Source organism: Aulostomus chinensis, chromosome 12 (assembly GCF_037954235.1).
Source record: "Aulostomus chinensis isolate RoL2024-O1b breed Wild chromosome 12, RoL_Achi_v1.0, whole genome shotgun sequence".
Taxonomy (NCBI): Eukaryota; Metazoa; Chordata; class Actinopteri; order Syngnathiformes; family Aulostomidae; genus Aulostomus; species Aulostomus chinensis.
Genome location: NC_141331.1, coordinates 22,866,389 through 22,889,967, shown reverse-complemented (window position 1 = coordinate 22,889,967; position 23,579 = coordinate 22,866,389). Strand labels below are relative to the sequence as shown.

The 23,579-nt window shown below is 40.2% G+C and overlaps 1 protein-coding gene across 3 annotated transcripts in view; it reads left to right on the top strand.

Moving 5' to 3' along the window:
* dnajc10 (DnaJ (Hsp40) homolog, subfamily C, member 10) overlaps positions 1-23,579 on the top strand; it is a 48,822-nt gene that overhangs the window by 645 nt on the left and 24,598 nt on the right. For all 3 annotated transcript variants that reach the window (XM_086220814.1, XM_086220815.1, XM_086220816.1), the window contains exons 2-20: positions 324-574; positions 705-867; positions 1,096-1,146; positions 2,552-2,634; positions 2,940-3,071; positions 3,443-3,536; positions 3,662-3,739; positions 3,858-3,901; positions 5,235-5,300; positions 5,794-5,859; positions 5,939-6,028; positions 6,129-6,239; positions 6,314-6,428; positions 9,271-9,398; positions 10,338-10,454; positions 10,551-10,652; positions 10,798-10,858; positions 17,589-17,683; positions 18,998-19,131. In XM_086220814.1, coding sequence (XP_086076940.1) covers positions 371-574; positions 705-867; positions 1,096-1,146; positions 2,552-2,634; positions 2,940-3,071; positions 3,443-3,536; positions 3,662-3,739; positions 3,858-3,901; positions 5,235-5,300; positions 5,794-5,859; positions 5,939-6,028; positions 6,129-6,239; positions 6,314-6,428; positions 9,271-9,398; positions 10,338-10,454; positions 10,551-10,652; positions 10,798-10,858; positions 17,589-17,683; positions 18,998-19,131 — 1,934 coding nt within the window. In that variant the 5' untranslated portion in view covers positions 324-370. The remainder of the gene's footprint in view (positions 1-323; positions 575-704; positions 868-1,095; positions 1,147-2,551; positions 2,635-2,939; positions 3,072-3,442; positions 3,537-3,661; positions 3,740-3,857; positions 3,902-5,234; positions 5,301-5,793; positions 5,860-5,938; positions 6,029-6,128; positions 6,240-6,313; positions 6,429-9,270; positions 9,399-10,337; positions 10,455-10,550; positions 10,653-10,797; positions 10,859-17,588; positions 17,684-18,997; positions 19,132-23,579) is intronic.

Genomic DNA, 23,579 nt, shown 5'->3' with positions numbered 1-23,579 from the left:
ATTTGTTCAAATTGCGCTCTCTCTCTCTCTCTCTCTCTCTCTCTCTGTCTGTCTATTTGTCTATCTGTTAGGAGTTGTTTAACCACTCACCTGTTTGGAAATGTAGTACTTAACAAAAGGGGGTTGTTACATGCTGTGCCAACAGTACAGTCTGTCCCTGTTGTACTTTTAGTAGTAGCTGTTCATTTGCGACCTTTTTTTAATGTGATGCAGTTCGAATTTTATATTAAATGAACTGGACTTAGTGGGGTGTTTGCGAGTGAAGGGTCATCTGATCTATCTTCTTGATCACACAGCAACAAATTTGTGTCTTTTTGTTTCAGTTGCTCTTCTTGTGTCTGTTAATGTTGCTGTGATTGGAGAACTGGGGATGAGGGGCAGAATAATCTTTGGGGTTCAGCAGCTTTGCTCCGTCCGAATTATGCTGCGACCTCTGCTACTTATCACCCTCCTGGTGGCTGCGGAGAGCCAAGACTACTATGATCTGCTGGGAGTCAGCAGGGAGGCCTCAACCAGAGAGATTCGACAGGCCTTTAAGAAGCTGGCACTCACTATGCACCCTGACAAAAACCCAGTGAGTCACTCTGGAACATAAATCGGACTTTCATAAATTAGACCAGAGCTCAGTTTATTTGAATATGGTATGGGACAAACTCACATCACTCTATTAAAAAAAAAAAAAAACCTCTTAACATTTTTTTTAGGGTGATGCACTGGCCCATGAGAAGTTCCTGCAGGTAAATCGTGCTTATGAAGTTTTGAAAGATGAAGACCTCAGGAAGAAATATGATAAATATGGAGAAAAGGGATTGGACGAGCAACAGGGAGGACGCTATGAGAGCTGGAACTACTATCGCTATGACTTTGGTAAGCCTCTATTGTAACCAAGTATATTTAAGCATGAGCTATCAATATTTGATCACAGAGTTGAGACACTGCTTCATTGAAAATATATTTTGCAATAACCATAGTGGCCACAACTATCGCATAACCAAAATGGTTTCTATAAATTTGTGTACAGTTCTTTCTGCAAGGAAATTTTACTTTATATGTTACTTACTTTTTACTTTTATCTTTCATGATGTCTCTGTCCAGGTATCTATGATGATGATATGGAGATCATCACGTTGGACAGTGGAGACTTTGGTAAGAGCAATTTGTTCCCTTAGTTTCTCATGAGATTTTTTTTTGGTTCTTGGTTGTAGCTCAAAACTTGAACTGTCTTATTTGCTAATAATTGGTTCTACTTTACTTATCAATGATGAATAAGTGTTGTTAATATGAAGGCAAAGTTTCCAACCCCTGCGTTTGTTGTCTTCTAACCAATTTAATTTGCCTGATTGACAGGTACAGAAAAAAATCTCTTGTCTGTTGTTGCTCTTTGGTTTTTAGAAATGAAAGCTGCTCTTTGTTTACAGGTAGATTTAAAGGCACTATTTGAAACACTCTGAACAAGACAACTCCATCTTGTCTTGAAATAGAAAAGTGGCAGTGTATAGTAGTGATTGTGGGTCATATCAATATGAAGATACTGTGGCTTGACCCTGAGCTTTTGATGTCAAACGCAGCCACTTTATTGAGGAAACTCATTGTACTAGAACTCATGTCTTTTTGTGAGTGCTGGAATCTATATCAACTGCTTAATTGACAATATCACCTTCATGCTGAGGAAACAAGTATTTTCTTGTTATTTACAGTTGGGGTGGACACTTAAACTTTTTCGTAATGTGTTGATTGAGTGTGATGAAATATGAAGTGATACCTTTTATTATTTTTACAAATGGCACCTCTTGCCAAAGAAAAGTCATAGCAGATGTTTTGTCTCTAGAATGTGTCAAGCTCCAAAATGCCTGGATCCTTTGTATAATATAAATTAAACTTAGCTTGACTACATTTGAAACCTATATATTGCACATTGTTTAAAAGGGCTAAATGCTGCATTTTTTTATTTTCAAATTTAAAAAAATGTCAGATGAGACTTGGCACTGAAATGCATTTTCAAATATTTCATTATCTCTGCCAAGGAGGAATGTGATCACAAGCATTGGTAGGTTTGTCATTTTTCAAGCAGAATAACTCCAAAAAGCAAGTGTTGGATTTGGATGAAATTCTGTAGTTTGCCAGAACTTCCGTTGTATCAGTCTATAAGACTTTAGGATTGATCAGGAAACAGAAATGGATCTGATGATATCATATGATCCTTCTGAGTGAATTCGAGGTTCAAACTGAATTTGAACTTGGGAAATATTTAAAATGTCGTCTGTATCCCAACAGCAGAATATTTCTCATCAAAAGAAGAAACTGACTGACCACAAAAAATAACATGACAGTACTGCAGGTCATCAAGTGTCTTTAGGAAAGCTTGTACAGCTGCATAGGATCTAAATCTCAGGTGTTTTCCCCCACCCTTATATGCATTAAATTTGCCTCCTTTCGACGACCGTCATTGCATGGTGGTGAAGTGACATCAAATGCAGTAAGCTAGAGGTGGTGAAACCAGAGACTTGACAGATAGTGTGTGTGTGTGTGTGTGTGTGTGTGTGTGTTTCAGAAGCAGCAGTCAATTCTGGAGAAATCTGGTTCATCAACTTTTATTTCCCACGATGCTCACACTGTCACCAGCTGGCACCAACGGTAATATGCTAAGATACACTCATATTTTTATGTAAAAATATGTCATGCTAATCATAAACCTGAAATTCAGGTGTTAATTTGTAGCATTTTATCATGCTGAATTTTAACTCAGTGTTCTTTTGTTGTTAATCTATACTATACATATTTAGGTTAACTTTTTCCAAGTTTTTTTTTTTTAAATTTAATGTCCGTCCTTAAATTTTATCTATCTGACTCTTTGTTACAAAAATCTGATAAGTCTGGTATCGACTGAGGCAAGCAGACAAATAAAATATACATCTGTCTTTCAAATTCGCCTGTCTCAGTGGAGGGAATTTGCCAAGGAGATGGATGCAGTGATCAGGATTGGAGCAGTGAACTGTGGTGACAACAACGTCCTGTGCAGGAGGAAGGGCATCAACAGCTACCCCAGTCTCTTCATATACAGAGCAGGACAGGTTTGTTCACTATATTTTTTTCTGTACGTGAATTTGATTAATTAATGAAAGTGAGCCATAAGTATAGAACCTGCAATGTTTGCAGGAAATATCATTATTATTCAGATATTTCAGAGTGGTTTTGGTCTTATAGATACATCTATAATGGAAACAACACAAAAATTGGCTGCATCAGAGAAGGATCAAGTTAGCAAATGTTAGTGGCAAGTAGCCTAATCTCCATCTGAGTGGTATGCAGTGTCTTTTTACCTCTTCCCTGACCTACCTGTGTCCTTCATCCAGCACAAAAACCTGTAAGTTTGATAAGTTTGAGTTTGTGATCATAAATGTTTTTCTTTTTTTCCCCCTTTTTTTTTTTTTTTTTTTGGTAGAAACCAGAGAAGTTTAATGGGGAGCGTGATAAAGACAACCTTGTCCGGTTCTCCATTCAGTTCATCACAACAACCGTCACTCAGCTCTGGCAAGGTTCACATATATGAAATAGTTTGCAATTTACATGAAGTCTAAAGAGCAATTTGGTGTGCCTTTATTTGTCAGGCTATTTTGTATCTGTTTGGTCTGATGTTCAGATGTGATTGTGTTGTTGCCAGGTAACGTGTTCAGTGAGATTGAGACTGCATTCTCATTAGGCTTGGGTTGGCTAATTACTTTCTGCTCGGACACTGGAGGTAAGACATGCATGCACTGTATGATATTGCTTCGTGTACAACTAATTCTTATTTGAAATATACTACTCTGAGCTCACATGCACACCACATTACCACACATTCATTCTCTGTCTTTCAGATTGCCTGGAGACAAGAACACGACAGAAGCTGGCTGGGATGTTGGTGAGAACATAGTATATTCACATATAGTATATACTGTATCTTCTTGGCTGATGTCAGAAGAACTCAACCATCTTTAAAGAAATAACTTCGCAACACTCTCTAGACTCTATTGGGAGTGTTAATGAGCTGCAAGTATCTATGGTAAATTGTAGGATGTTATGAATATCTGCAAAAGCATAATGATTCATTAAAATCCAACACTCAGCATTCATTTTAATTTGTAATCATGAAATGTTAGCATCTTAAGCATGGAAACAATAGAATTTAGCTGAAAGCACCTCTGTCTCTGTGGCTTCACATTTCTGCTGGTGTCATACTTTGTTATGGACAATAGACATTGTGAAATTATCACCTTTTTTAGGGCATGTGTCAAACTGATCCAGTAAAGGACCGTGTGGCTGCAGGTTTTCATTCCAGCTGAGGAAAAGCAACACCTGAGACTACTTAAATCAATCAAGCTGTGTCCAGCTCATTGGTTGGATCAGGTGTTGCCCTGGCTTGGTTGAAATGAAAACCTGCAGCCACACAGCCCTTTACTGGATCAGTTTGACACCCCTGTTTTAGAGTAATGATGGGATAACTTCAAAGTTAGGTTGTATTTGTGAGTTGTCTGCTTAATCTGCACAAGTGTAGTTATTGCTGTCGATATCTGATGGTATCCTGTTTTCTATTTGCATCATCAGTGGTGTGTATAATGATATTGACAATTCTGATACGAAAGTTTCTGAATTATATTGAATTGTATTTAAATATCTCTTTTTACCTCTTTTTGTTAGCTGTTGCAGTTGTGAATCATCATATCAGGACTCATCAATCTTTGCTTTTTGAAGTTGTGGTGCACATGCATAACTGAGAGTGAAACTGAGTTGTTTAATTTAACTTAAATCAGATGTTCTGAAAATGAAAATTCAGTTTCCCATCTCAAGATAAATCAACTCACAGGTCAGAATTAGACTCAGTTGTTGAACCTCCCTTTTTGAAACAGGCCCCTGATATGCTTTCATACTGTCACTTTGTCAAGTGTGCCAAAACCAAAACTTTTTCAACAAATATCACCTGGTCAGAAATAAGTGGCCTCCGGAATTACACACACACACACACACACACACACACGTACTGAATGGGAAGTTACAGTAGTGCACACACATTGCTGTCTTATTTTATGCTCCATAAACTACAGCGGGGCATTTCAGGTGGAGCTTGGTAGCTTTTCACTGTAACCTACTAGCTTATACTCTCAAAACACCAGCAATTGTATCCAAACTTTCCTGTCCATTTTTCTGTATACTTGTAGTTGAACTGAAAATCTGAAGTAAATGTGTGATGTGTGTAGGATGGTCTAGTGAAGGTGGGATGGATGGACTGTACCTCTGAAGGACAGCTCTGCGACAGTTTCCAGGTAAGACCCAGCACATTTGCAACACAACTGTTGTGCCACTACTACTACTGCTACTCTGTCATGCTTCTGTTGCATCCTTCATGGAAATAAACTTTAACCTGGCTTTGTCGTCATTTGTCCTATGTCAATAGTAGGGATGGCCTGGAAACTCAGATGAAATTAGTATCCGTTATGAATATTGTGGGTGTGACGAGGCGGAGTGGGAAACAAGTAAAAATGTGTCATAAGCCATGCTCGGTTCTTTTCATTGGGTGTTTGTGTCCCAGAATGTTCTCTGATGGGCAGCTTGCCAATCAGTCACAGACCTTGCCTCCATGAGATGGAGGGAGGTATTTGTGTCTTAGCACGCCATCCTCTTAGTTGCTCTGAACCGGTTTTTGATATATTTTCAAGCAAAATCTATAATTGGCACATATGGTAAGTGTTGCAAGAACAGTGGTATATATTTGTTGCACGAGTAGTCTCAGTGTTTGATTCCTCGACTGTTGGTCAGGTAATCAGTGGAGCAACTGCTTTGTTTCCACCTGGAAGTTCTCTGGATCAACAAGGAAGTGTTCTGGTAAGACATCAAATACATTGTAGAGTATATTTGTGGTCCGTCTTGTATGCAGCGCTGATTGTTTGCACATGTATTCCAGTGGCTGAGTTCTCTGGATAGTAAAGAGGTTTACAGTCAAGTCATCAACCACTTACCTGATCTTGAGCTGCTGACCAGTGATACCTTCCAGGTACACACATTACATGCTATGAACACTCATATGCTTTATAACTTTCAAGTACAGATTGACATTGCTGCTACTTCTGCTGCTATGTATAACTTGTCCATAGAGGAAACTGGCCCATCATCGTTGGTTGATCAGTTTTACGTTTGGAGACATGAGCCCTGCCTTTAATGAGTACAAGAAGCTAAAGGCCTTCCTTCGTAATGACCACATACAGGTATCTGTCTGTCCATCCATCAGATTAACTGTGTCTGTCAGACTGATAGTCTTACTGCTTGTCTCATTCTCCAGGTTGGCAGAGTAGACTGTGTAGCAGAATCACAGCTGTGTCAGTCTCTCTACATCCACAAGCAGTGTGTGGCAGTCTTCAAAGGATTAGGAATCCATGACTTCGAGATTCACCATGGTCAGTGTAACAAGTAGACGGCACTGTCCTTTTACCTTTCTGTAATTATCATTTTAGTCACACTGGCAGCTAGCAGTTCAGCTTGGTGGATGTTGATTTTTTTTATTTGATCCACCTGTAGATTCACCTTTTGAGAGTCATGGTCCTCTGCTTTTCTGTGTAATGGCAGAAATACACCAGGACACTGGGTCAGAGTGACTCTGCAGTGAGTGAACTGTGGGGGAGGGAGTAAAAAAATGTGTCCAAATATATAATGAGTGATGTTGCAACATAAGAAGGGCATGAAAATATAGTTTTGTTTTTTTTCTGTTACTCCTTTTCTACAAATGAGAAGTATTTACATTATTTTTTCATAACAAATTTAAGTTTTAGTGATCAACTGGACATCTACACTGACAATTCACTGTCCAGTTTTTGATGACCTCTAAAAATGCCATGGTTCTGAGATCTGCGCTTCTCAACCACACAAAATGCTTTTTTAAACAGATTTTTGATACAGAGATAGACATGCCTAATCTAATTTTTAACAACTAAATATGTTATTTATCCGATCTCAAGGATCAGTGTCCACTTGATTGAGGTATTTGTTTTTTAAACCTCCATTCTATCTACTTTCATGCAGGTTTTGCAAATTGGGGAGCACAGCAATATATAGTCTCATAATGTGGAAATCACAGCAAAAGTGAGAGAAAGTAATGATTCACAGACAAAAGCCTTCAGTGCTGCCATGAAAGGAAGAACTTAAACGCAGAATGTGCTCTAGAACCAATGGCATCAAGGTGGAGCTGTCCCATGTAGGAACTATTTGGTGATGATTTATTAAGTTTTGTATACAGTCCTTCAAATATAAAAACACACTTGGTCACACACACTCTAGAAATGCCAAACACAGAGAGAACTTTATTTCAACTTCCTCTGCTATCCAAACTGCCAACAGCAAGTAGTCAGTCCTACCTTTGTCCTCACTAATCGTATCGCAGACAACTTGTTCCTGGATTTTATTCAGAAATTGTATTGTGTCAATATTGTATCCATGAATTCTGAAAGAAGTCCGCTTTATTCTTTTATTATTTTCATTCATTCCCAGCAGAGGAAACCCACTCCATAATGGTCCTGATGTTCAGTAATGTAGTGTGCCTAATTAGTTTGTCACTTGTTACAAACTTTAGTATCTGGTGGCAGGAGATCATCCCCCACATGCTTTGGGGGTCATCATGCCGTTATGGGCAGGTTTTCTCTTGAAAGCACCATTATGCAGGGGTGTGATTTTTCTGGACTTTGCTGGAAATCCGTCTTTTTTGACCTGAAAATTATGTTCTCATGAATCATGCAAATCCGATTTTTTTGGGGGGGGGGGGGGGGTGGCGGTGGTGTGCACGGCCGGATATGTTAAACAAACTAGTGGAAATTTACTTGAAGTAGCTGCCTGTACCTGCCGGACGTATCCGCAGAACGTGATCAAACCAGATATTGTGGTATGTTTTCAACCCTAAATAAAATGATCCATAGGCATACCTCATGCAGGCAGCTACAGACAATAAATAGTGTAATTTTGGTAGACCTGCCAGGGCTGCTCTTACAGATCTATTTTTTTCATGGCTGGTCTATTTTCCTGCAGGACAGCATAGTTCTCCAAAGATATGGAATTTCAGAAAAAAAACAGAACTGTGCAATACACGAGTCAAAAAATATTTAAATTAATGTCTCATTATATCAGAGGCCATGGGAGGCCACATTGTAACATTTTTTTTGTTGTTGTTGTTTTTTACCTTTTACACTATAGGTAGTGGGTAAATCAAATCTGTCTATCCACAATGTAAAATGATTGGGATACTCGCATAGCAGCTGAGAATGTCTGTCTAAAATACTGGCTGTGTTACTCGCAGGAGAACTCCTCAAGACACATGGCTAGGACAAGGCTCTTTGTCACATGTCATACATGCATATTGGACTTCACAGTATGAGATTCAGTTAAGAACAACTGAGACACATTTCTTTTGGTAAACATTGATTTACTTTTCAGGGTTCCCAAGCGTCCTGGACAATAATTGAGCAATTTCCAGTCATGGAAAACATGGAAAATGAGAAAAAAGGACAAATGTCCTGGAAACGGTTAATATTTGCTGGAAAATTAATTATCCTCCCCCTGCCTTGTGAGCAAATGCAAATAGGTTCAAAGTTTTGCGCATGCCTGTCTGTTGTCACCTTTTTCTGGGCACAGCGCTTCTGCTTCTTGCCAGTGCAGCGCCCCATGCGACTCTACCAGCCAATCAAATTTGCATTTCCGCTCAGAGCAGTTCTGTAACCCAGTGTTTTCAGTTTATTTTTTTGCTAGATTTAGCGACTTTTCAGACACTAGAGCCTAGAGACAAAACGAGCGACCAAGTTGAAAAGTGTCGCTGGTATCGGTCTGCGAGTGTGAGGCCCAAACCCTAACCTGGCCACAGCCTCCTCTCTCTTCTAAATTATAGCCATAGACTGCACATCAAATGTATGAGTAATGAACATGGAAACAATCTGGGGAAATGCAAGTAACAACTGTAGAAAAGAACACTTCCAAAGTATGAGGGGGACAGAGAAATGTATTTGTGTATGACATAATAACTTGTCTGTGTAGCCAATGAAAATGTCCTGGAAAATAATTTCAGGATGAGTGGGAACCCTGCTTTCAATACATTTTTATGTTTTATCAAACCACATAGGTTGTCATTAATTTCATTAATTAATTTTCACCGGAGCTAATGTTTTTATGTGGAAAATGGAAAAATGTGTATGAGCCTTGTGTTTCTCTGTTGTTGTATTTGTTTGCCTTTCTTTTACTGACCTGGGTGTCTGTCTTTAGGTAAAGACGTACTTTACAATATTGTGGCTTTTGCGAGGGACAGCGTTCATGCTCACGTTACAACTCTGAGGCCAGACAACTTCCCCTCTGACCGAAAGGAGCCGTGGCTGGTGGACTTTTTTGCCCCGGTGCGTAACTGGCTTGATCAGACAATAGATTGCTACATACACACATGTATTAATATGTTACCTTCAGCAAGTAGGTAACGGGATATTCAGCTGGACTATGCAAATACTATGTGGACAATTTTCACCACACTAGGTGGAGTGTGGGTTGGAAGACCAAAGAAGAAGCAATTTCATTTTGGGGCAGATCAGGTTATAGCACTACCTGGTTACAACAGGAAATGCTTGTTCATGTTTTGTTTTTTTAACTCTTCAATGTATTCCTCCTAATGGAGTGTTTGTGTTTTGTGTTTCATTGACTGATCCGTCTTTGTCCTGAACAGCATTCAAATTGTGTCAATCTTGAGCCATCGGCTTCCCACTGAAAAAAGTGTAATTATCATAGAGGGACATACACACACCTTTAGTAACTGTCAGTGTCTGGCATGTGAACCACCCATAGATGTGTGTTTATTTAATGTGTGAAGTTTATAATACACATCCGGCTGATTATGCATAATGTCATCACAGCTTGACTCAGTCTCAGATCATTTTATGTCCAGCCTGTCTGAATCCTGTTTACCTTCAGGGCTGGTGAGTTTACACCTACATTTCAAATAGTCAGAGATACAGATATAGGGATAGGAAAGCTGACATTTAGCTCTGTTGTTGCACATAGGAAACTGGCATAATTAGTTAGTCAGAAAATGTAAATCACTTACAGGGATAATTGCTCCAAAAATAAAACATCAATCATTGTGTACTCACCCTCATGCCAATGGAAGGTCAAGGGAAGTTTAAAGCTTCAGGTTCATAAAGCCAAGAAGTCAGCGCTGTAAATTGAGGGTTGCCCTCAGGTCGCAGCTGTATTAACTTTGTGTATAACAAATACCTATCTATCCATTAGAAATGATACTATTGTCATTTTTTTGATGATTTCATTATGGTGACTGTTGTGTGCAGTGGTGCCCTCCTTGCCGAGCTTTACTTCCTGAATTGCGAAAAGCTTCCATCCAATTGGCTGGGCAGATGAAGTTTGGAACCCTGGACTGTACCATCCACCACAGCCTCTGCTCTCGCGTAAGCCCAGACATCTGAACACTACCATTAATTGTGTGGTTGAAACGGGTACATACCACACAGATAGGTTGACGATTTGTCTTTCTGTCTCTTTAGTATCACATCCAGGCTTATCCCACCACAGTCATCTTCAATGGTTCCTCTGTTCATGAATATGAAGGGCAACATTCTGCAGATGGCATCCTGGAGTTCATACAGGTATGCAAATACATAACATACCTAATGATATAACAGAGCAGACAGGTTTTTGCCAGCAATGAGTGACTCATATGTTGAAAAAGAAGATCGAAGTAATCCCCAATATCAAGTAACTGCCTGAAGTAGTTTATTTTTGTCTTTGCAGGATCTGGTAAATCCATCAGTGGTGGTCCTCGATCCCTCCAGTTTTACAGAGAAAGTTAAAGGTAATACTAATTGCTAACCACAGACACATGTCTAAACTCAACAAAAAATATAGCAAGATGACAAAGACAAACTAAAAAATTTGTTTTATTCAGGTTGTATGCCTCCGAGAGTCACTCTAAACTTCAATACTACAAAATTTCCAATTGGCACACACAAGTAAAATTGTTTTCATTCTCCTCAAACCCTTCATTGACCTCTGTTCTGTGTATAAATAAATCCAGTCATTATAAATCTACACTCATTTAGTCTGATTAACTTTTAATTTGCACCTGTCTTTCATATAGTAGAATCAATCATTTTCAGTCCTAAGTTGACCTATTACAAAGTGAAGCAGCTTAAGCTTTGTAATCACATTTACTGCAAAAAAATACAGTGGCCCTCATTTCAGTCCAGTGCAGATCTGAGAATAGGAATTATCGTACAACCTGACTTGTGTGAATCATTTAACTAGTTGTACCTTGCCAATCACGACATATGAAGGATTTGCCATTGATAAATGCGGTAGCCGAAAACAGTCATCATATAAATGTCACACCCCACTGCATTCTGTTTTTGGATGCCTAACCCCTAGGTTTTTCCAACATGGAGGGGCATTATCCAGTTGAGAAGAGTAGCTTTTCTTACCAGGAGATTAAAACCTTTATGCCACCTGACTGACTGTTTATGTGATATGACTTCAAAGTAAAATAAAAGGACAGTGGAACATACAGTTCTGATAGATATCACTGCTATACACTACCAGTCAAAAGTTTGGCCACACCTTCTCATTTAATGGTTTTTCTTTATTTGCATTATAGATTCTCACTGAAGGCATCAAAACTATGAATGAACACATATCCATCATGTAGTTAACAAAAAAAGTGTGAAAAAAACATGTTTATATTTTAGATTCTTCAAAGTAGCCACCCTTTGCTTTGATTACTGCTTTGCATTCTCTCCATGAGCTTCATGAGGTCGTCATTGGAAACATTTTTCCAACAGTCTTGAAGGAGTTCCCAGAGATGCTGAGCACTTGTTGACCCAATTGTCTTCACTCTGCAGTCCATCTCATCCCAAACTATCTGAATTGGGTTTAGGTCAGGTGACTGTGGAGGCCAGGTCATCTGGTGCAGAGCTCCATCACTCCTTCTTGGTCAAATAGCCCAAGCCTTACACAGCCTGGAGGTATGTTTGGGGTCATTGCCCTTTTGAAGAATAAATGATGGCCCAACTAAACGTAAACCAGATGGGATAGGATGGGATGACGGAGTGGTCGCTGCAGGATCCGTATTCGTTTACCTTTTCTGCTTCGCACAAAGACACGGCGGGTTGAACCACAGATCTCAAATTTGGACTCATCAGACCAAAGCACAGATTTCAACTGGTCTAATGTCCATGTTTCTTGGCCCAAACACATCTCTGCTTGTTGCTTTTCCTTCGTGGTGGTTTCTTAAGAGCTATTCACCCATAAAGACTGGATTTGCACAGTCTCCTCAGAACTGTTGATGGAAAGATATGTCTGCTATGAGAACTCTGTATGACATTTATCTGGGTTCTAATCTGAGATGCTGTTAACCTGCAGTTTCTGAGGCTGGTGACTTGGATCAACGTATCCTCAGCAACAGAGCTGACTCTTGGTCTTCCTTTCCTGGGGCGGTCCTCATGTGAGCCAGTTTTGTCGTAGCACTTGATGGTTTTTGCGACTGCACTTAAGAATGCTTTCAAAGTTTTGCAAATTTCCAGACTCACTGACCTTCAGTTTTTAAAGTAATGATGGACTGTAGTTTCTCTTTACTTTGCTGATTGGTTCTTGCTATGATATGAATGCTTACAGTTGTCAAATAGGGCTGTCACTGTATACCAACCTGACCTCTGCACAACTGATGGCTCCAACCCCATTAAGAAGGCAAGAAATTCCACAAATGAACCCTGACAGTTCACACCTGGGAAGTGAAAACTATTTCAGTTGACTACATCATGAAGTGAATTGAGAGAAGGCCAAGGGTTTGCAGCCCTATAAATAAAGCAAAGGGTGGCTAATTTATAAAACATTTACAGTTAATGAATGTTTTTTTTTGTGTTGCATAATTCCATGTAGCTTGCTTCATATATTTGATGTCTTCAGTATGTATCCACAATCTAGAAAGTAGTAAAAATAAAGAAAAAAACATGGAATGAGAAGTTGTGGCCAAACTTTTGACTGGTAGTATGTGTTCAACAGGGTTGCCGTCATCGATAAACACCAGTGGGTGTTTTTGCTTTTAATTTTTTTTAAGATGCTTTCATTGATAGATATGGCAGGATTGTTGGCGTGGCATGTGGTTGCGTTTATCCATCAGTAAACAAGACACAGAAGCACCATTGTGCACATTTGAACATCTAAGAACATCATGTGCAATGCAATATTGTTTTGTGAACCCATGGAGATACAGTGGTCCCTCGTTTAACGCAGGGGATACGTTCTAAAAATAACCCGCAATAGACGAAATCCGCGAAGTAATCAGCTTTATTTTTTACAATTATTATACGTGTTTTAAGGCCGTAAAGCCCCTAACCACACACTTTCATACACTTTTCTCAGACAGGCATTAACATTTTCTCACATTCTCTCTTATTTAAACACTCTCAAAGTTCAAACTTTTGCAAATTTAAAAAAATAAGTACGATATTAGTAAATGAAACCAAAGATTAAAACCTGTTTTCAAGCCCAAACATTTTTAACTAATTTGATTTTAATGATCAATCTACGAGGTTTGACACATAAGAAATTATTACCAGTAACTCACACGTATTTAACAGTTCCTCTGACGATGCCTCTTTGTCCTGGCGCTGCAAACACATTATGTACTCCCTTCGCTAATCAGGACGCAGAACACATGCGGTTCTCCCTTAGCCAATCGGGATGCCGAACACAATGCACGTTCATGCTGTACGCTGTAAAAAAAGCATGCAAAATTACACTAAAAAAATCCGCGAAACAGCGAGGTCGCGATAAATGAACCGCGTTATAGCGAGGGACCACTGTATAACAAACTTTGTGCAGCGTGTACAGTAGAACAGTGGTGCTCCACCTCAGAAAAAAATCAGGCACTCCAAGTCCCACCATTTTGACCAAAGTAAAAAATACAAGAGCATGTAGAGACCACATTTTCCCTCATCATTTTTGTGATTTACAATTCCCTCCTGCCTGATGACCAGCTGTTAACCCCTTAAGCAGCACTGTACCATCACCGGGACACTGCGTAAACAACGTCAATATTCAACGGATTTCAATGGCATACAACAACGTATCCGGTCATGTTATACCTCGTTCGAAACCTGGTGGTCTAACAATTAAGAACCACCCAATCCCGATGAATAAAGGTAGTTGTAGCTGAAGCTGAGTTAGAATGTTGCTAGGCAGCCGGGAGGCGAAGGAAAATACCTACATACTAACTTCGTACTCCCGATGTCATCATCGCATTTGGTTAAGTCCGTAAGAGTCCATAGGTGTGGAATCTCAAAGGATTTCCTCAAGCATTTGGTATTTCCAGTCTACTCCATGTTTTACTTGAGTGTTAGCATTACTCAGTAAGCAAAACGGCATAGCTAGTTTTCCCGGATCAGGCTACATACACCTGCCGGTATTCATTTGTTCTACACGACACTACTTTTCAGTCACGGTGACGTTCTGCTGAACGCATCGATACCGCACACGAGCCAATCAGTGCCTGGGTTGTTGAGCTACAGCACTGAAATCCCAACCAGACCCCATGCTACATCCGAATTGCCAAGTGACAACCTATGACCTACTGCTACAGCCTACTCCTACAACCTAAACACGGCGGCACCATTCGGACACCCTACAAAATTGGTGGTGAAGCACGACCTCTGCTGGCAGAGCACAGATACCGCAAATAGGTAGACAGCACCAACGAAAGCCCCACCTGCTGGCCTGGCTGTCGTACTGTACTCCACTCTGAACGCACCTTTCACTCATTCTCTGTTATTAAGCACATTAACACACCTGTAAGTCATCAACAATGACTATAAATGTTCGTGTTGCATAAGAATGGGAGACTGTTGGTGGCGCAAACTTAGCTTGCGCATCCACAAGTTTTTAGGGGACGAAGAAGAAGTCCGCGGTGCATTGTGCGCCATAGGTAGCTCTGTAGGATGCACCTGAACCGACCTACAATGTGGGCGTGTTTAGGCTGGAATTTAGGTTGCGAAGTAGGTCGCTACTCCCACCAGTTGTGGTTTCAGACAGCCTACGACCTACTCTGTGACCTACGATCCAAACTACTTGGCAATTCGGACGCAGCACCAGTTTACAGAATGGACCATGCATCATTTGATTGACACTTACACCAGCCTATGAGATTATTTCCTAATTGAACGTAGATATTCTTTTGGCCAATAAACAGACAAAAAAAACAGTACCTAGCATGAGGGTACCTGGTTTGGTGGGCAACAACACGGCGCTTGCGTACTTGCGGTGCGTAAAGTTAGCTTGGCTGTGTAACGCAGCGCTGTAGTCATTGATGCCGGTGAACGTGGCAGAGCGAGAGAAAAGATGGCCAGTAAGTGATTTTTCGGCAGAGGAAGAGGCTGAAATGGTGCTTCAGCTGTCTGCCTCAGACACTTGGACACCCGGACAAGGAGCCTGCGGTCAACCGGAAAGGCATCAAGCAGTTTTTTGCAGGAGTGGACCCAGACATGGAGCTATGAGTGACTGAACCAGTTGTTCCAGATGCGCGTTCATGTACAAACAATAAATAGGCTATGCTATGTTTTTAATACTATTGTTTACTTCTCTTTACTTTTGCCGGCCAGTCAGCAGCCTGATTTGCATGAGGAAAGTGTGAATTAGCTGCGTGAGAGGGGGGAGGGGCGCGTTCATCTACAGTGAGTCTGACTGTATGAGCAGGAGAGAGAGGCTGGAACACCCTCACAGTTATTATTGTCAGTCTTATTCAATTTCAATTGAGAATGCAGAACAATTTATGAAAACTTTAACAGTTTTATTGTTGTTTGATGCTGTTAATGATTTGCTCTATTGTTCTCTATTTGTTCATCCCAAGATGACCAAAATATCCAAATCCCATGTAAAGCTGCATCTTGCCAGTGTTGGTTAGAGACCAAGAATATGTTAGGATCTGATGTTTTTGTGTTGGGTAATCCAGATGTCCTTTTGGAGTCTCCAAATAGGGCCGTAGGATGACTCATAGGACTTTTTGTGTGCCAAACACTGTATACAGGTCATTTTTTGACATTTTGACTTCAGATTTGGACTGAAGGAAGTCAGGACCTGTGTCTGTGGACAAGTAATGTCTGTTCAGTCCTAGCTGATTGTTGACTATGAAAAACTAGGTACATGACCAGACAGAGTAGTTTGGCGGAACTAAAACCCCTTTATTCTAACCACTGTGTCTCCTTGTCAGTAAATCCCAGAATCAAACAGACATGTCTGCAAGACACCTGAGATTGCTACCTTTCCAAAGAGACCAAGAACACATCTGAGTCTTGAACTAAGTGGCAACTGTGCTTCTTTGAATGTTGGCATGGCGTTTTAAAAAAAATCACTGAAAAGGGCAGTGCTGCTTAGGGGTTAAGTTACTGTTGTAGCACATGAATCGTGGATCTGGATGCGTAAGTGTGGAGTTCTGTCTATGTTGGATTGTAAGGGGTCATCTGATGTGCTGGTTTCATGGATTCACTGCTGAGAACTTCACCACATACCACACACTGGGGCCTTGACTCTATCTCAGTCCAACTGAATCCAAATTGGAGATACTTGAGTCATAGCTCCCTACCATCTTGCCATGTTAGTTGCTAAAATTAGCAGGGGTAGGTGCTGTGCACAGGACAAGAAAGAATGTGACCACATGGCCGCCTGACGCAAAAATATAACAAGAAAAGCTAAAATTATGAATGGCAATATAGTTTTATGCATCTTCATTTAAAAACTATAAACTGTTTTTATAGCACTCATTGTTTCTAAATATTTTGACCCAAATCAGTATTTCTGGGATTCCTCCACGAACCACTGGAGGGAGCATATTTACCACAGTTTGAGAATAATTCCTCACTTCAACACTCCCAAGAGCAATCCCCACTAATCAAGACCTTTGTCTGTCCTGAAGTCCCCTGACACAATCATTCCACCTTCACCAGTGTGTGTATCAGCATCAGGTTTAACCTGTGCTCTTGGTCTGTAGTAGAGTTTATCATGTATTAAATACATTATATGAATGTAAAGCAATGTGGTTGCTCAGTGGGGAGACAACACCACCCTCCTGAAACCATCTCTCTGCAGTTGCATAGACTCAATTTTTATTCATCTCTTCAAATTAACGTGGCTATGTCTTCTAAGATGACCACCAGAATGGTCTAGTTACAATCTTTTGATTCCACCAGGTCTACAATTGTGCACCAACAGGTCAAGCCAAGTTGAAAATGTGTGTAAATGATCTCAGACCTGATGTGAGGTTTGATTGTAGCCTCTGCTAACATTCATATTGATAAATACTGAGAAGGGTGTTGAAACGAGTGTATGCCCAGCGTATGCGCATTTCCTGAGGAACATTCATTTGATAAATGAGTTCAACATCACAGTAAATAATTGCAGCAGTCTGTAAAACCTCCTACACTGTTGATGATAAAGCTTTGTTTGGATAGCTGGGCTTAAAATATCTGTAAAGACAAAATTCAAAATCATAGTTTAGTTTCCATCTAACTTGTTAATAGAGTCCTGTCTTCTCTTGTCAGGTCGAGAAGAAGGGCAGATGTGGGCAGTAGATTTCTACGCTCCATGGTGTGGTCCTTGTCAGGCTCTGGTGCCAGAGTGGAGACGCATGGCCCGGGTATAGCAATAGCTACACACAACATGTACACACCACCCACAGGTGATGCAATTACTACACATTGAAACAGCATAGATTGTGCACTACATTTGAAATAATGGGTGGTGGTGCTGACAAGCTAAGACACTTTGGGCCCTGTTTGAGTGCTCTATGGTGCCAGATGGTGGGTGCACGATTGATGGTGCCATGCATGTGCTTTGCGTTCTTGTTACGTGGAGCCTCATTTTGATATTTAGAGGATGTGTAATCAGAGAGCAAACCTTGGTGTGCAGCACTAAGAGGCAGTCATTCGACTCCTATGTTTATTCTGGGCTTGACATCCATCAAACCAATGAGTGCCACGTGTCATTCCCGTTAAAGCCAAATTTGTGCCAGGACTTGACATGTTGCAATTTCAGTGGCATACAAAATTAAACTTGGAAAAGAGAACTTCTCATCTGAAGAAACATAAATCCTCATGCACCAGATTAAGATGCAAAAGTGCATCCTAAGTTCATATAAGGAAGAAGCAGACATCAATTGAAGTCATCGGAGTTTAAGCAGGCCTGGGAGGAGGTGGCAGCCAATGTTTCCACATTTTCAGGCACCAGTAGAACTGCAGTGCAATTGCAAAATAGTAATGTGCCATGGTCACACCAGACCAAACCTCATGAACATACTTAAGCAACTGCTGGCACAGATGAAGCGTAAGTTCATTTGCTAGTTAAGGGGCAAGAGCATTTGGTGTGTAAACATCATTTGAGCAAACTAAAAATGATGTTTGTGTTTAACAGTGCCACCATGTGCCATGCTTAAATAGGGCCCGTACAGTTAAAATCACTTTTGTTGGCTAATATAATCAAATGAAAGTGAACAAATTCGACAATGTGCTGCTTGCGTAATTCTTAAAATGGGGCCCTACTTCTTTTTAGTATAACATACCAGTTTATCAACCAAAATAGATAATATTCAATGGGCAAATCAACATCATTTGACGCATAAACTGACTGATTTGGAACCATTTACCTCAGACAGGCCCGTTGACAGAGCAGGGGACAGAGATAAGTTTGCAACAGTGTCAAAATATCTGTGCAAAGTACTGGCTCAAGGCTAAAATGATCAGAAAAAATGACATTCCAAAACATCATTTTACATATTAGATTTTAATGATCAGTACTTCATTGTTTTTTTTTGGGGGGGGGGGGGGATCTGAGACAAAAATAAAACTGTATCAAAGAAAGGAGAACAGAAATAAGACATGAACGATGTGAAAGTAAAGTGGGTAGTTGGAGTGTGGTTGCGCTGCTGTGTAAATTGTGTCTCTCTCATATGCAGCTGATCTCAGGACAGATTCTGGTTGGATCTGTTGACTGTCAACGTTTTCAGTCCTTCTGTCAGAGTCAGAGTGTGAGAGCATATCCAGAAATCCGCCTGTACCAGGGCAACACTAGGAAACCAGATCACTACATGTAAGTACACAGATGTTTGTGAATGTACACTTGATTTTTTTTAATCTCTCCTGTCTGCCTATTAACACCAGGGGAGTTTTTTTTAAGATACTAACATGTAGCTGAATTTCAATATTGGGAATGAGTTTCTGGTTGAGAATATGAGATCATCAGGGTGTTATTCTCAATGTGTACTGACACAACCCATTCATTGGCATTTTCCAATATTTCTCCAGTGTACCTTTCACACTTCTGGACTAAGTGTGAAAGTAAGTCTAAGGGAGGATCCAGTCCATCCCTATACTTTTCAGACAGGAAGGTACAAGGAGTGTTAAGCCAATATTCACATAAAAAAGCAGGAAGAAACTGCTTACCTAGCTTCATCAAGAGGAAGAAAATTCACCTTACAGCAACTCATGTCACCGTGTGTTATGTCTGACCAAGTGAAGAAAAAAAGACATGAAATTACAATTTCATATCAAGTATTACTGTTTTTGATTGTGGGGTTGCCAAGTTTTAGCTGACTACATTACAGGCTTCCTAGAACACAAGATGCAGTTGGATCACGAGATCAGACAGGTGAACATGGTCTCTCAGTATGATTAACAATTCTCAAGATCCAAGAATTTCATGTTAAGAATGACCAAAACACAAGCGATCCCAAAATAATACTTGAAATATGCTCAGAAACTGGATGTCTCAAGATGTGCTGATGAGACAAATATGTAAAGTAAGGAACGCCTCAGAGAAAACAGGTGTGAGTGCAGGGAAGGCTCGAGGCCAATGTGGGTGAAATATTTGGTTCACACATTCCAACAAACATCTCTTAATGCCAAACTGGAAGGGATAAATGCCACCATCCAAACTCCAAAGATCGAAGTGATCAAAGAATCCAAAGATATGAAAGTGATGACCCACAAAGTCGTAAATGCAGAAAAACACATTCGCATTGGAGGATAATTTATAGAAGAATACCAATGTTAAGGATTTAACTAAACAAGTGACATTACTTGTCTATTGGGTAAATGATCTTGAGTCAAATAATAGAAGAAATAATATCAGAATAATGGCTTGAGAGAGGATGTGGAGGCTGATGATTTCACAGGACTGGTGAACAGCATGTTCCGTTATGTATTTGACCTGAGTGAGAACAAGTTTCCACTGGAAGTGGACGTTGTACACAAAGCCTTTCAGACGTGCCCAAAACTGGAAGATCCACTGGCTGACCTCATATTGTTCCTTCTGAGATGGGGAGACGGGCAGAAGATCCTGGCTGCAGTGAGGAATAAAAAATCTCTCTAAGAATGGACAGCCTTTATACATGAGGCAAGATCTGTCATCTGACAGAGACAGCGTGCAGAGTATAACAAAATAATCAAAGATGTGAAGAAGCAAAAGTTTAGAGTTGGTACATTACACACAGCCTGACTTATTTTAACCATCAATGGAGAAAAGATAATGTATGATACATCAGAGGATACAAAGAGAGAGTTGCAAAAGGGATTATGCAGTGACAGCTTTGCTTTTCTCTTTCTCTCTTTGGAAGGAATTACTTAAATTTTTTGGAATTGGTCTGGTAAATCATACTATGCCTGCACCCGACTATCACGGACTGGCAATGAGTTGGGTCTTCATCTTCTTATTAGTAATTGGTAATTTGCATATCGGTGGATTGTTTTTGTTAGTTAGTTTCAGGATTTTTGTTGTTGTTTTGTTCTGTATGTCTGTCATGCTTTTGTTTGTCTCCTCACCCTCTTACAGTACATTTGCCCATTCTATTTTTTTTTGTCATTCAAATTTTTATTGAATTTTTCAGAAAAATAAAAACAAAAACAAACCAACAATAGAACAAGGCACAGGTTCAAACACATGTTTTCCCTTTGGTGTGACTTTGGTGTCAACATCCTTCCACACACAGAAAGGAGAGGTGATGAAATCTAAACAAGTATGAAGCATAAGGAATGCACAGGGAGAGAGAAGAAGTCCATCAAATAAACAATACAGGGTGCTGCATTTAGACGGTCTGCTGTGTGTAGCTCCAAAAAAGCTCCCAAGAGTTCCTCCCTTCCTCCTCTTTGCCTTTCAGCCTGCAGAGCATGGTTTCATAGGACGCTGTCTCCACCATTGCTGCCAACCACTCTCTCAGAGTAGGAGACATATCTGTCTTTCAATGTCTTAGAGTTACTCTGGCGGCCGTGATCAGGCCCACCACAATAACAGAAAATGTTCCCTTAAATACGTTTGGTAACTGAGACCTGTCCCCTATCAGACACATCTCAGGAGTCAAGGGGACCACTAAACCGCTCCATTTACTCAGGAAATTCACAACTTCTGCCTATTTATTCTTCTACATTGGAGTCACCAATGTACACTCCCATATACAGTGCAAGAAGGTTCCCAGTCCTGTTTTACATTTCCAACACTTATTGTCAGTCAACAGTTTCATTCTATGTAATCTCACAGGAGTGTAATAGTATCTGTGTATAATCTTGTACTGTGTGAACTTCCCTCGTGCCTCCTTTACATATTTCCCACAACCTGCCAGCATGTCCAGCCATTTCCCCGGAGCAAAATTTCTTCCCAGATCCCTCTGCCACAACAACTTTACATTGGCGGACTCCCCACTTACAGCAAGATTTGTTATTTTGTAAAATTGTGAGGCTGTGCAGCGGGCCGGTAACATTTTCACATAATCCATAATATAGTTCTCTGAAGAGTTACTGATTTGAGATTTTACACAATCCCTAATTTGTAAATATTTCCAAAAATGTTGTTTTCCTTCAAGTTTAGAATGTTTAATTCCTCATAAGACATAAATTGTCCATTTTTATATAGATCTCCTATTCTCTCATATTGGTAAGGTGCCACTGCTTCCAATACACTGACACCTTACCAATATGAATGGCAGGATTAAACCACAATGAAGTGTAAGGCTGTACACAGTGCGAAACCTTATACATTTTATGTGCCTTGGCCCAGACTTCCCTCCAGTGGACTAATACAGGACTCTCTGTATCACTGCGCTGAGAGAGCATCTCCTTTACACTAAATGGTGAATACAACTCGTTCTCAATGTCCATCCAGTCAGGTCCTTTATCCGTCAGTTTCCAGTATTTGGCCAATTTAGCCATTTCAAAAGATATGGCATATAACCTCGGGTCCGGTAAACTTAAACCCCCCCTTTTCCCTAGGAGAACAAAGTTTGCTTAGTGTAATTCGAGGCCTTTTGCCTTCCCACAGAAACTGTTTGACCACATCATCATATTTCTTAAAAATAGTGGGTGGTAACGTAATTGGCAACATCATCAACAGGTATTTAAATTGAGGAGCTATTATCATTTTGATATATTAATTTTTCCCCACAACGTAAGTTTAATCTTCACCCACTTCTCCAGATTTGTGTGGATTTTTTGTAACAGAGGATTAAAATTTAACCAAGGCAGCTCTGCCAGATCTTGACTAAGTTTAATACTGAGATATTTGATACCTTTAGATACCCATTTAAATTTTTCCACCATGTGAGGGAGGCACAATGAAGTCAATGGCATTGCCTCAGATTTATTCCAATTAACTGTGTAACCTGACAGCTTAGAGTAGGACTGAATAGTTTCGATCAGGCATGGCAGGGATGTCTTAGGGTCGGTCACCACAGCTAAAATGTCATCCGCAAATAACAACAGTCTGTGTTCTTGGCCACCACATTCAACCCCCTTCACACCTGTATGTTTTCTAATATTGACAGCCAGAGTTTCCAAAAAAATTATAAACAATAGGGGACTCAAGGAACACCCTTGGTGGGTCCCTCTAGAGAGTCTGAAGAAAGGTGTCTTTAATCCATTAGTTATTACCGCTGCCCCTCAAGGCCTCGGTTCTTTATATAACATTTTTACCCACTGAGAAAAACAGGGACCAAACCCAAAATGTGACAGAGTAGAAAAGAGAAAGCCCCATTCTACCTTATCAAAAGCCTTCTCGGCATCTAAAGAAATGGCAGCTATGGGAATACGTTTAGAATGAGCGAGCCACATCAAATGTATCAACTTCCTTGCGTTATCCGTGGAGGATCTATTCTTCATGAAACCTGCCTGGTTTCCATGTATAATGTTGGGTAGGACTTGTTGAAGACGCAGAGCCAACACTTTGGTCAATATTTTACAGTCCACGTTTAGCAAGCTGATTGGTCTGAAATTAGCTGGATCTGTTGTCTCTATCTTTTTTTGGGATCAGAGAAATCAAAGCTTCATTAAATGTCGGCAGCACACGGCCTTTCTCAAAAGCCTCCTGATACACTTTAACCAACACCGGAGCTAAAATGTCTCGTATTCTTTATAATACGGAATACCATCATTACCCGGAGATTTTCCAGTATTCATCAGTGATACAGCCTTCCTTATTTCTCCTTCTGTTATAGGGGACTCTTAACAACATCGCTTGATCCAATTGGAGTTTGGGCATGTCAACATTAGAGA